Here is a 14,645-nt window from a genome sequence, read left to right on the forward strand (position 1 = left end):
GCATCAGATTCTGCAATGACATTACAGGCTCTATGATCACAAGCTGGTCAACTTTTGAGAAGTTACTAAACTGCTCTGAGCCCAAGTCTTCTCATCTCTAAAACGGGGGAATAATACCATCTTTTTCATGAAGTTATAAGTGCTGTGTAAGATATCTGGCAGATTCACACTTATTAATGGTAAATGGTAGTGCCTATCGTTAAGATCATGATAAACTGACTTTTCAAGGGCCTTATTTTTATTTCTAGCAATATTTACTTATAATAAATAATAGTAATAAAATAGATTATGATAAAGATTTTCTTCTATTGTAGGAATAGTGTCTGCTTCTCTCTTGGATCTATATACTAGGGTTCTAAGATAGCCCTACTTTAGGGCCTCCCCCACCCAGTCAAGCAAGTGCTTTATTGTTCTAAACATTCTCCCTTTAAATACAAGATTCTCTCTTCAATTAGTTAAAACCCATAGGCCTTATATGAAAATTAGATTGGGGCAACTAGATTATAAAATAGTGTTATGAATTTAGGCATAAATGTTGTATTTGAAATGTCAAATGTGACTGGCTTTTAATAGTATGACTGACATGGAATGGTAGGTTACTTATAAGGACAGCTCTGGATCCTAAAATCTTGGCATCTCTCAAAAAATGCCAAAACCACTCTCAAGCCCATAAAAGAAACGCCAAGAATCTCTTCTCAGTGTGGTCTGAGGTAATGGGACCTGCCCTGGTCTGAGTCATTGCTGTTATAACTTGCTAGAATCTGCAGGTTGAATTGCTATTCTTCTCTCAGGACTGGAGGAGAGACATAAAGTTCCCTGAGGACTACAGGCTGCTGGAACACCCACTATCCATGACTTCTCTTCCATCAATGGTCATCTGAAGTGATGAGCAGCTGCAACCCTGCACTGTCACTTAGAATCCAGGAAACAAAATTCCCTAGCTTTTGTTTCACTTCGACTTTATGAACTTAAGTTCACTTAGTGAAGTCCTATTCATCTGAGAGGGAAAGCATCTGCTTTTGTTAAACTTTGGCATAGAATTTAGACAAACTAAGCCAGTCTTTAGTAAGAATCAGCCTATGTTTCAAGAGCCTGTTAATTTTGTGGAAACTTCTTTTAGGAATACTGCTGTTCTTTACTGCAATAAATCCCAACAGCCCTGGGAAAGACAATTTGTGCCTGCTCCTTACAGCTGATTGGTGTTCTTTGTCAGGTTGGCCTGGGGAGAAGGATGGTTACTGCTGGCCTTCAAGATTCCTGTTGCTGAAGAGGTTTGATTCCCATTTGGGGGCTGAGTTAATCCATCTTCAGTTACTACTTTGACCAACCACTTGATAACATCCCTGCAATGGAAAAAAGATTAGAACAAAAAAAATTTAAACTTCTGTCTTATTGTATGGTGCTCAAAACCACAGCCTTAAACCTGGGCTCTGAAGCCCCTAGATTTCTCCAAAGGCAATGAAGAGGGATCTTAGGTGATTTTCAATATTTAAACAAGTCTAATGGAAACCCTACATTTAATTGCAGTAAGCTTATAACAGCTAGCTGAAATATTGACATTTTCCTGAGATTATTGAAAGGTACCTCTGAGGTCAAAGAGTATCCATGGCCTCCTGACCAGGAACATTTCCTGGAGCAGATGGAAAGTCAGACCGGATGACCACTCAGGTCCTTGCTGGCTTTCTAGGATTAGGTATCATCTACTAATGCAAATAACGGAGGTTTAGAGTATGTGCAATAGAGTCATACTATATACAGGGTGAAGGCTCTAAAAGTTAGTAAGGTAAAACCATCTCAAACAGTCAAAATTACTATTGATGATCACTTAGGTATCCCAGGTAAAAATGGTAGATTTAATACACACTTCTAATTTTGTTACCTCCTAAAATCCCACTGATGCTATAGTAAATAATTCTTTTAAAAAATCCACAAGGAATGGGAAGAAAGGAAAGGAGACAACAACAGTGAAATTTTAGAGGATGGAAGGGAAATGAAGTATATTCACAAAATAGAATACTACATAGTGAAAATGAATAAGCTACAGTGATAAGTAACAGTATGGACAAACCTTAGTACTCTATAATATAAAGTGAAAAATAAGTCCCAATAGATTATGTATGGCATGATATCCTTTAATATACAGCAGAAAGGAACTAAAATATACTGTATAGGAACACATTTTTAGATATAAAATTACATAAAAATGGAAAGGAAATGATGCACATTCAATATGTTGATCACTTTGGGTGCAGGAAGGTGCAAAAGTAGGTGATGGGGGATGGATGCATGGTTAGATGCAGGTAATTGTCAAGGTCCCAGCCTTTGATTTGAGGAGTCAATTAAGAGATGCTAATCATAAAATCAAAAGTTACCAATTAACTAAATAAGGCAAGTGTATTCATGCTTTTTTTTTTAAGATTTTATTTATTTATTCATGAGAGACACAGAGAGAGAGAGGCAGAGACACAGGCAGAGGGAGAAGCAGGCTCCATGCAGGGAGCCCAATGTGGGACTCGATCCCGGGTCTGCAGGATCACGCCCTGGACTGAAGGCGGCACTTAAACTGCTGAGCCACCAGGGTTGCCCCTCATGCTTTAAGGATGATTTCTTTTTTAAGAGAGGAAGAGAAGTCAGGGTCGGCACAGAGGGAGAGGGAGAGAAAGAATGTAAGCAGGCTCCACGCCTAGCATGGAACCCAATGTGCGGCTTGATCTCACAAACCTGAGATCATGACCTGAGTTGAAAATCAAGAGTCAAATGCTTAACTAACTGAGCTACCCATGTGCTCCTTCCCTTTAAGGATGATTCTTTTTTTTTTTAATTTAAGATTTTATTTATTTGTTTATGAGAGACACACAGAGAGAGGCAGAGACATGGGAGAGGGAGAAGCAGGCTCCCTTCAGGGAGCCTCATGTGGGACTTGATCCCAGGACTCTGGGATCACAATCTGAGCGAAAGGCAGATGTTCAACCACTTAGCCACCGAGATGCTTAAGGATGATTCTTAATCTGACTTTAGCAAAGGGATGGATTTTATTTTATTTATTCTTTTTCTAAAGATTTTATTTATTCATCCATGAGAGACACACACAGAGAGAGGCAGAGACACAGGCAGAGGGAGAAGCAGGCTCCATGCAGGGAGCCTGATGTGGGACTCGATTCCAGGTCTCCAGGATCAGGCCCTGGGCTGAAGGCAGTGCTAAACTGCTGAGCCACGCGGGCTGCCCAAAGGGATGGATTTTAACTGACTTAGTAGAATTGAGAAAACTGGTTTAGGAAGAGTAGAGCAAAAGCAATAGAGAAAAGCAATTCTATTTAATCCTATTTACCAAAAAAGAAAAAAAAAAAAAAGGAATCTTCACTAAGCTGTGCAAATGGCAGTGTAAGTCTTCTCCGAAGTGAGAATTAAAGGATATAAGGGAAAATGAGCATAATGGTTTGTAAGCTCTTTAAGAAAATTTTAGACCCTAAACTACAGGTTAACATCTTGCAGAGATAAAACAGAGGGTCTTTGTACTAGGATATCAGGCACAGCTGGGAGGCAAGGGCATCAAAGCACAACAGGGGCATGACATAAACATATGCATGCTGGACGCGGAGACTCTTGTTATTTTCCCACACTTGTCTTTCAAAATCTTGGCATCCCAGTCTTTATCCTTTATGTAGAAAATAGGAAGTGTTCTCTGGAAAACCTTTCCAGCCCAACAGGAAAGACCTGAAGACATTGACAAAGTATTTTTTAAGAAATGGTGGGCAGCCTGGGTAGCTCAGCGGTTTAGCGCCGCCTTCAGCCCGGGGTGTGATCCTGCAGACCCGGGATGGAGTCCCACATCGGGTTCCCTGCATGGAGCTCCCTGCTTCTCCCTCTGCCTGTGTCTCTGCCTCTCTCTCTGTGTGTCTCTCATGAATAAAAAATAAACAAACAAACAAACAAATAAATAAATAGGCAGTCAGTTCCACCTACAGGGAAGTGCAGAAATGACAATTCCTCCCATGTACTCGGAACTCCCATCAGCTGTTGAGTCTGTCACCCTTAAACTTGGATAGACTACCAAGGTTTACCAGACATTTATGGAAATATTCTATTATGAGAGATAAATAAAGGTCAAAGTAGCCAAGACCAACTCCCCTCTCCCCCTAAAAAAGCAATTTAGGAGAAAATAAGACTATACAGAAAATAAACAAAAACAAATGCCATAATATCATCAATGATATGAGAATGTATGGGTCCATGAAAGAAGAAAACAAGAATAGAATACTTTTTATTAATTTTAAAAGGGGGGGATCCCTGGGTGGCGCAGCGGTTTGGCGCCTGCCTTTGGCCCAGGGCGCGATCCTGGAGACCCGGGATCGAATCCCACATCGGGCTCCCGGTGCATGGAGCCTGCTTCTCCCTCTGCCTATGTCTCTGCCTCTCTCTCTCTCTCTCACTGTGTGCTTATCATAAATAAATAAAAATTAAAAAAAAAATTTTAAAAGGGGACATAAGAGACAAAGTTAAAAAGTCCTTGGAAATTAAAAACATGATAACAGACATAAAAACTCTATTTTCTAGGAATGAAGGATGTTTCTAGACTGAATGCCCAGTATAGTGGGTGAATATAGACCTACAACAAGCATACTGGGCAATAAGAGGATTCTAAAAACTTTCAGAAGAAAAAATTAGGGCATATATAAATAATCAGTAATCAAAGTAGTTTATGACTTTAAAAATTTTATTTATTTATTTATGAAAGACACAGAGAGAGAGGCAGAGACATAGGCAGTGGAAGAAGGAGACTCCCTGTGGGGAGCCTGAGGCAGGACTTGATCCCGGGACTCTGGGATCATAACCTGAGCCAAAGGCAGATGCTTAACCACCCAGGTGCCCTCAGCTCATGACACCACCCTGGATGTTTCCATAGGGTTTCCCCAGCTGATGAGGTTGGATGTTGTAAGCACCTGATTTAATGTAACACTGTCTTATTCTCATTTATTGCCTACTGTACCTTAATCTATGTGTAAATTCCTTTCCTCTTCTGTTTCTGTTAGGTTTCTAAAATAATAATAAAGTTTCCTTTCTTTTTTGAAACAGAAACATGGCTGTTGTGTCTTTGTTCAGAACAGCACCCCTATGTTTACTGCAGCATTATTGACAATAGCAAGACATGGAAGCAACCTAAGTATCCATCAATAAATGAATGGATAAAGAAGATGTGATACATATACGTATATATACACATACATACATACATACGCTGGAATATTACTCAGCCACGAGAAAGAATGAGATCTTGCCATTTGTGAGAACATGGATAGTCCAAGAGGGTATTATTCTAGATGAAGTAAGTCAGAAAAAGACAAATATGATTTCGTATTATTCATTTCATATTTCATATGATTTCAGATATTTGTGGAGTCTAAAAACAAAATGAACAAAAAACCAGAAACAGACTCATAAATACAGAAGACAAATTGGTGGTTGTCAGAGCATAAGGGATGGGAGGATGAGTAAAATAGGTGAAGGGGATTGGGGGGTATAGGCTACAAGTTATGGAATGAATAAGTCACAGGGATGAAAGGTACAGCACAGGGAATGAAGTCAACGATATTATGGAAGTGTTGTGTGGTGACAGATGGTAGCCATACTTGTGGTGAGCATAGCATAACATATAGAGTTGTCAAATCACTATACTGTTGTTTTATTTTTTTAAAGATTTTATTTATTTATTTATTTATTTATTTATTTATTTATTTATTTGACAGAAAGAGAGGAGAGAGAGCATATGCAGGGGGAGTGGCAGAGAGAGAAACAGGGAGAAGCAGGCTCCCCATTGAGCAGAGAGCCTGACATGGGGTTTGACCCCAGGACCGCAGGATCATGACCCAAGCCAAAGGCCTATGCTTAACCAACTGAGCCACCCAGGTGCCCCTTAAATCACTATATTGTACACCTAAACTAATATAACACTATGTGTCAGCTATACTTCAATTAACAAAAACTCATCTTCGAGGTATAGTTTATATATAATAAATTGCACCAGGTTTTTACTTGAATTTTGATAAACATATGTATACATCTGTGTTACCACAGCCTCAATCTAATATCCATCTCTTGGTGAATCAGACAGCAGGTTTTTCCTCCATCTGAACAGATTTTTCTCATTGATAAAAAACAAAATGGAAGATCTGGCTTGACTTAGAAGCCACAATGCTTATCTTTAAACCTCAAACCCAAGATCATACTCTGCATGGTGTAAAGTAGAAATGGAAGCAACTAATATGACTGGATCAAGTGGGTTTGTTTCTCCTGTCTCCACTCAATCCGATTCTCACAAAGCAGAATAGCTGGTAGAGTTGCTCTCATTAATAAAATGGTTATTTTTCTATTTAAAACCCAATTATGCTATCCCATGCTTTTTGTAGATTCCCTACTTACTGATTTTCTGTCCTATAATCACTAACATTTAAACTTTACGTAAAATGCCGCATCTAGGAAGATGAAAACGGTCATGCAAACTAAGCAGGGAAGCTGGATGATGCTCAAAACAACATGAAGCTTCCTCCTTTTTTCTACCTAAAGTAGTTATAATAGTCAATATCCCATATTGGCCTGTAGAAAACTATTTTTAACAAACATGCAAGAATATATGGGAACATAAATATGAATGGAAGAGTTTCAGTGATGCCGGTACTTTTGTCTGGTGAGGACCTTTTCCATAAAAAGCAAAGGTTGTAGTCCCAAGCGGAAAATTCTGGCCTGAGATCACCACTCTAGAAATCACGTTTATAAGGATATGGTATCTCCCTGCTCTGAAGCTTCCAGAAGCTCTTGCTTGCCCTGATTCTATAAAAGCAGCTTTTATAAGTTACATAAGTTAAAGTTTCCCCCTGGGTCTCCTGAGGGTGTCTGGACAATTCTGAAATACACCAAAGGGCATCTGATGGTCTTGAGTAAAACCACAAAAGTTGCAGTGCCCAACACATAGCTGGTACAGAGAGACTGCCTTTTAGGATCATCTATAGTTTTAATAGCTATCCCTATTACACTATTGAGTGACATAAAGTCTCATCCAGTCAATGTTCTTGAGCCTTAAGTAGCTGCTCACCTGCGCCCCCAACCTCTTGTCACCCCCAGGCTCAGGCGCTGGTTACCTGACATTGTGGGGCTGCTTGTCACAGGACAGCACAGTGCTTGCAATGGATTGCTGCAGATGCTGTCGCTGCCTCCTCAGGATCTGCTGGAAGTCATCTTCCAGGGTCTGGACCACGTAACGCAGAAAAAGGACTCGCCCAGGCAGATTCTGTCCCTATGGAAGAAAAAATGAAAAGTATTTCCTCTCAATTTCCTGAGTATTGGGTTCTCAGAAATACAAGTGCAAGGGAAGGCCATGTGTCAACAATGTGTCTGTATCTAAAATCCTCTCCTGAGAGAGAGCAGGCAGTCTAGGTCATTACAAAAGAGGGAAAATAGGGCAGTCCCAGATCTTGGAGGCTCACGGCTGTAGACTTCCTAATTTTAGGAAATAGATAACCATGAGAGAAGTCAGTCTCTCACTAAACTTGACTATCAGTCTCAGGATAAACCCCAAACTGTGGATATCAGAATGGAGAGACAAAAACTGTTTTCTAAATGACCCTGTTGAGCTGCTGGGTCAGCAACCATGATGTCCATACCACTGTTAAATTTCTAGCAACATGAGCTGATGTATATTGTTATTGCTTAAGCAAGCTGGGTTTTCTGTTACAGGTGAAATGATCATTAGAAAGCCCAACTGATGGAGATAAAGAACGTAGGCTTTGATGGCACACAGACCTTATATATTTATTTTTGTTTGAATTTTTTATAGATTTATTTATTTATTCATGAGAGACACAGAGAGAGAGAGAGAGAGGCAGAGACATAGGCAGAGGGAGAAGCAGGCTTCCCACAGGGAGCCCGATGTGGGACCCGATCCTGGATCTTGTGAGCCGAAGGTAGACGCTCAACCGCTGAGTCACCCAGGTGTCCTTGTTTGATTGTTTTAAACTCATATCCACACCTTATTCAACTCACCCTTCTGAGTCTCAGTGTCTTTGTGATTTATGTGGTGATAACCCTGACTATACCAAAATCAATGTAAGTACCTGTGACACACCAGGCAGACACATACCATTTGTTGGTCTCCCTTTACTGGGAGACAAGTGCTGGGACCCAGGTCCAGGAGCTCAGGCTTTGAAAATTCAAAGGGTAAGGCCCCAAACCATTTCTGGGCTCTTTAGGAACTTTTCAAACACCAGGGAGTAGGCATATATTCTGAGAATATACACTCCTGGACTAGGGTACGATTTAGTCAGTAGGAAAAAGAATGACCATTGTAAGCACAAATGATTTCTTTCTTTTTAAAGAGGAGGTGGGGACGGGATAACTTTGTCTTTCAAATGTGTATATTTTTTCTCTAATCCTTATTAATTGGTGAAAATGATTTCTGAAAAATCAAGTACTTGCACTAGATTTATGATGGAAGTCTTCCACTAACACCATTCTCCACTACTGCTTGCCCCCAGCAGTACCCTCGAGGGAACTTTTAAACTCTTTCTTCTGAAAGTTACTGTAAACATCTCTAAAAAATATGCTATCACTATTTTTTTGATTTATCAACTTTAGACATTACCTATTGGCTTCTGCTGTGCTAGATAAGGATTTAACTCAGTTATGCCACTTCCCTGCTTCTCTTCTAAAATAACTATCTTGATCTACGTTCCATCATCTATAGGTAGTATGTCTTAAATCCCCACTTTTTAAGATAAAGATGTTATAGCAACACCGAGGGAGAGGCAGAGACACAGGCAGAGGGAGAAGCAGGCTTCATGCAGGGAGCCCGACGGGGGACTCGATACCAGGTCTTCAGGATCAGGCCCTGGGCTGAAGGCAGTGCTAAACCACTGAGCCATCTGGCCTGCCCAAGTTTTAGAACATCTTCATAGGGGTGCCTGGATAACTCAGTTGATTAAGTGTCCAACTTTTGGTTTCAGTTCAGGTCATGAGCTCATTTGGTTTCACTCAGTCATGAGACTGAGTCCCATGATAGGCTCCATGCTCGGTGCAGAGTGTGCTTAAAGATTCTTTCTTTCTGTCCCTCCTCCTACTCATGCGTGGTCTCTTGCTCTCTCTCTAAAATAAGTAAGTAAATCTTAAAAAAAAAAAAAAAAAAAAAGAGAACATCTTCATGATTGAAATAAGATCTCCCATACTTGTTTACAGTTAATTCCCATTCCCACCTCTAGCCCCAGGCAACCACTCCTCTACTCTACTGATTTGCCCTTCTGGACAGTTCATATATGCAGAATTATACAATATGTGATTTTGTATATGTGGCTTCCTTTTACTTAGCTTAATATTTTTTGAGGCTTGTCCATATCATAGCATGTATCAAGGGTTCATTTATTTTTTTATTTTTTTAAGGTTTTATTTTTAAGGGTTCATTTATTTTTATTACTGAATAGTACTCCCATGTATGAATAAAGCACATTTTGCTATTCCATTGAACTGCTGATGGACATTTGGGTTGTTTCCACTTTTTGACTATTACGAATAATGCTGCTACGAACATTCCCATGTAAGCCTCTGTTAGACATATATTCTCATTTTGGGGGTATTGGTAATTGGAAGTGGAATAGCTGGGTCATATGATGAGTTCATGTTCAATTTTTTAAAGAAACTGCCAAACTGTTTTCCAAAGTGGCTGTGCCATTTACATTCCCACCAGCAATGTATGAGACTTCCTGTATCTCTGCTTTTGTGGCAACATTTGTGATTACCTATTTTCTTTCTAAATTTTAAAAAAATTATGGCAAAAACATATAAAATTTACTATTTTAACCATCTTTAAGTTTACAGTTCAGTACTGTCAAGTATATTCACATAGTTGTGCAACAGACCTCCAGAACTTTTCCATCTTGTAATATGAAACTCTATACACATCAAACAATAATACCCTATTTCCCTCTCCCCCAACCCCTAGTAACCCACATTCTATTTTCTTTAAAAAATTTTTTTTGGAAATTTAAGTGGGCTCCATGCCCAGTGCAGAGCTTAATGTGGGGCCCAATATGGGGCCTGAACCCATGACCCAGAGATCAAGACCTGAGCTAAAATCAAGAGTTGAAAGCCCAACCAACTGAACCCCGCCCCCGCCAGGCACCCCTATTTGTTTTTGGGTTTTTTTTAAGATTTTTTATTTATTCATGAGAGACAGAGAGAGAGACAGAGAGAGAGAGAGGCAGAGACACAGGCAGAGGGCGAAGCAGGTCCCATGCAGGGAGCCCGATGTGGGATCTGATCCCGGGTTTCTAGGATCACAACCTGGGCCAAAAGCGGTGCTAAACTGATGACCAACCCAAGCTGCCCTGTTTTTTATAGTAATATGATTACTGTAGACACCTTGGGTACATCAAATTATATAGTGTCTTTTTGTGACTGGCTTTTTTCACTTAGTATCTTGTCTTCATTATGCTACCACCCATGTTGTAGCATAGGATGGGAGGATTTCCTTCCTGTTTAAAAGCAGAATTAGTATTTCATCTTATCTGCATATATCCTATTTTGTTTACCTAGTCATCTGTTGATAGGCACTTTGGTTGCTTCTACTTCTTGGCTATTGTGAATGATGCTGCTATGAACATGAATGTGCAAATATCTCTTCAAGACCCTCTTTCAATTCTTTTACATATATACCAATGTGGGAATATATGAAGTGGGAGTGATGGGTCATATGGTAATTCTATTTTTAATTTTTTGAAGAACCACCATACAGCTTTCCATAGCAATTACACCATTTTATAATCCTACCCACAGTGGGCAAGTGTTCTAATTTCTTTATATTCTTGCCACTACTTACTTTCTGTTAAAATTTTTTATTTTAGGGGCACCTAGGTGGCTCAGTGATTGAGCATCTGTCTTTGGCTCAGGGCCAAAGATCTTGCACTGGGCTCCCTGCAGGGAAGCCTGCTTCTCCCTCTGCCTATATCTCTGCCTCTCTCTCTGTGTCTCATTAATAATTAATAAAACCTTAAAATTTTTTTTGTTTTAATAGTACCTATCCTGATGAAAAGATACCTCATTGCAGTATTGATTTGCATTTCTCTGTGTTTAGTGATGCTGAGCATCCTTTCATATGCTTGTTGGTCATTTGTATGTCATCTCTAGAGAAATGTCTATTCAAATTGTTTGCCCTTTTAAAAACCAGGTTATTTTGTTTTTCAATTTTCCCTTTAATTCTGACAGTTCTGTAGTAAAATGTTTAAATTTTGAGTTATAGGAGTTCTTTATATAGTCTGGATATTAAGCCTTTATCAGAAATGTGGTTTCACAATGTTTTCTCCCATTCCATAGACTGCCTTTTCACTCCTATGTTCTCTGATGCACAGAAGTTTTAAACTTTGATGTAGTTCCATTTGTCTATTTTTGCCTTTTTTTGCTTGTGTCTTTGGTGTCATATCCGAGAAAACAATGCCAAATTCAATGTCATGAAGCTTTCCCCTTTATTTTCTCTTAAGAGTTTTATAGTTTTTGGTTTGTTATAGGAGATCTTTTTCTACTTTGAGTTAATTTTTGTACATGGTATTAGATAAGGGTCTAATGTGATTCTTTTGCATATGGCTATCCAGTTTTCCCAAAACCATTTGTTGAAGAGACTATCTTTTCCCCCATTGAATGGTCTTGGCACCTTTGATGAACATCATTTGACCATACCCACAAAAATTTTTTTTGGTTCTCCATTTTATTCCACATGTCTATACGTCTGTCTTTATGAGATTACACACTGTTTTGATGACTGTAGCTTTGTTATATGTTTAAAATCAAGAAGAATGAGTACTCCAACTTTGTTCTTCAAGATTGTTTTGGTTACTCAGGATCCTTTGAGATTCCATATGAATTTTAGGATAGATTTTTCTATTTCTGCAAAATAAATGCTGCTGGGATTTTGATAGGGGTTGTGCTGACTCTGTGGATTACTTTGGATACTACTAACATCTTAACAATATTAAATCTTTCAATCTATGAACATGAGATACTTTATCATTTATGTCTTCTTTATTTCTTTCAGTAATGTTTTGTAGTTTTCAGTGTATAAATTGTTCATCTCCTTGGTTAGCTTAACCCCTAAGTATTTTATTTTATTTTTTTTAAGATTTTATTTATTTATGCATGAGAGACACACAGAGAGAGGCAGAGACATAGGCAGAGGGAGAAGCAGGCTCCATGCAGGAGGCCCGATGCGGAACTTGATCCCAGGATCGGGATCACATCCTGAATCAAAGGCAGGTGCTCAACAGCTGAGCCATCCAGGCGTCCCAGTATTTTATTGTTTTTGATGCTATTGCTAATAGAATTGTTTTCTTAATTTCCTTTTCAGATTGTGAGTATACAGAAATGCAATTGATTTTTGTGATTTTGTATCCTGCAATTTTGCTGAATTTGTTTATTAGCTGTAATTTTTCTGTATGGAATCTTTAAGGCTCTCTTCATATAAGATCATGTAATCTATGAAAAGAGATAATTCTGCTTCTTGCTTTTCAATTTGGATGTCTTTCATTTTCCTTCTTTGCTAACTGCTTTGGTTAGAACTTCCAATACTATGTTGAATAAAAGTGACAAAAGTAGGTATCCTTACATTATTCCTGGTCTTGGAGGAAATGCTTTCAGTATTTCACCATTGAATATGTTTGCTGTGGGTTTTTCCATATGTGCTTTTTATGAGATAGTTTCCTTCTATTGCTAGTTTGTTGAGTGTTTTTATAATGAAATGTGTTGAATCTTGTCAAATGTGTTTTTTGCATCAATTCAGATGATCATGTGGTTTTTGTACTTCATTCTATCAATGTACTGTAATTCACTGACTGATTTTTGTATATTGAACTACTTGTATTCCCAGATAAATCCCACTTGATTATGATGTATAATCCATATGATATGGTGCCAAATTTGGTTTGCTAGTATTTTGCTGTGGATTTTGCATCAATGTTCATAAGGGATATTGGTCTGCAGTTTTCTTCTATTTTTTTTAAAAGATTTTATTTACTTATTTGTGAGACACACACACACACACACACACACACACACACACAGAGGCAGAGACACAGGCAGAGAGAGAAGCAGGCTCCATGCAGGGAGCCTGATGTGGGACTCGATCCTGGGTCTCCAGGATCACGCCTTGGGCTGAAGGCAGGCGCTCAACCGCTGAGCCACCCAGGGATCCCTGCAGTTCTCTTCTAGTGTCTATATCTGGCTTTAATATCATGGTGATGCTGGTTTCACAGAATGAAGATACTTTGTATGATATTGATCTTTTATTTTTTTATTTTTTATTATTTATTTATTTATTTATTTATTTATTTATTTATTTATTTGATATTGATCTTTTAAAATCTATTGGAACTTAATTAGTGGCCTAACATATTGTCTATCATGGAATATGTCCTGTGTGCACTAAAAGGAAGGTGTATGCTGTTGTATGTATATACAGAATACAGAATATTTTGTATATAACTATTTGATCTGGTTGGTTTATTGCATTAATTTTTCTATTTCCTTAATTATCTTCCATTATAGTTATTCCACTAACTACTGAGAGTGGGTCATTGAAGTCTCCAATTATTAATATAGAGTTGTCTATTTTTCCCTTCAATTCTGTCAGTTTTTGCTTCATATCTTGATGGTCTGTCATTACATACATAATTATTTATGATTGTTATATTTTAGAGCTATATTGAACCTTTTAATTAATGTACTGTCCTCCTTTATCTCTTATAATATTTTCTGATTTAAAGTCTCTTTAGCCTCATATTAGTATAGTCACTTGTGCTCTTTTGGTTACTATTTACATGGAGTATCTTTTCCCATTCTTTCACTTTCAATCTACTTATATCTTTAGATCTAAAGTGAGTTTCTTGTAAATAGCATGTAGTTGGATCATGTGTTTTTATATTCCATCAATCTCCATCTTTTGATTGGAGAGTTTAATTCATTTACATTTACAGCAATTACTGATAAGTAAAAGAGCTCAGTTGATAGAGCATGCGACTCTTGATCTTGGGGTTATAAATTTGAGCCCCAAGTTGGGTGTAGAGATTACAAAAAAAAAATGTTTTTAAAAAGCAATTACTGATAAGGAAGGATGCACTTTTGTCATCATGCTATTTGTTTTCTAAATGCCTTATAGATTCATACTATAAATAAATAAATAAATAAATAAATAAATAAATAAATAAATAAATGCCGTATAGCTTTTTTGTTCCTTATTTTCTGAATTACTGTTTTTTATTTTTAGTTGATTTTTTATAGTGAAAGGTTTAAATTCTTTTGTCATTTTCTTTTGTGTATTTCTATTGCTATTGTCTTTGTGGTTATCATCATGATTCCAATTAATATTCTAAAGTTATAATATTCTAATTTGAATTTATACAAGCTTAACTTTAGTAACATATAAAAACTGTGCCTTGGGTAGTCCCGGCGACTCAGTGGTTTAGCGCTGCCTTCAGCCCACGGCGGGATCCTGGAGTCATGCGATCCTGGAGTCTGGGGATTGAGTCCCACATCAGGATCCCTGCATGGAGTCTGCTTCTCGCTCTGCCTGTGTCCAGAATATTCTAAAACTCCAGAATATGTTTGATTCTTTCTGCCTC

General features: G+C 38.1%; 1 protein-coding gene across 1 annotated transcript in view; it reads right to left on the reverse strand.

Annotated features, from left to right (window-relative positions):
• Window positions 1-14,645, reverse strand: part of SIMC1 (SUMO interacting motifs containing 1) — a 77,249-nt gene that overhangs the window by 24,110 nt on the left and 38,494 nt on the right. Inside the window, exons 5-6 of the mRNA XM_038534700.1 lie at window positions 7,134-7,288; window positions 1,191-1,343 (exon numbers count right to left, since the gene is read on the reverse strand). Coding sequence (XP_038390628.1) covers window positions 1,191-1,343; window positions 7,134-7,288 — 308 coding nt within the window. The remainder of the gene's footprint in view (window positions 1-1,190; window positions 1,344-7,133; window positions 7,289-14,645) is intronic.

Source organism: Canis lupus, chromosome 4 (genome assembly GCF_011100685.1).
Source record: "Canis lupus familiaris isolate Mischka breed German Shepherd chromosome 4, alternate assembly UU_Cfam_GSD_1.0, whole genome shotgun sequence".
NCBI classification, from domain to species: domain Eukaryota; kingdom Metazoa; phylum Chordata; class Mammalia; order Carnivora; family Canidae; genus Canis; species Canis lupus.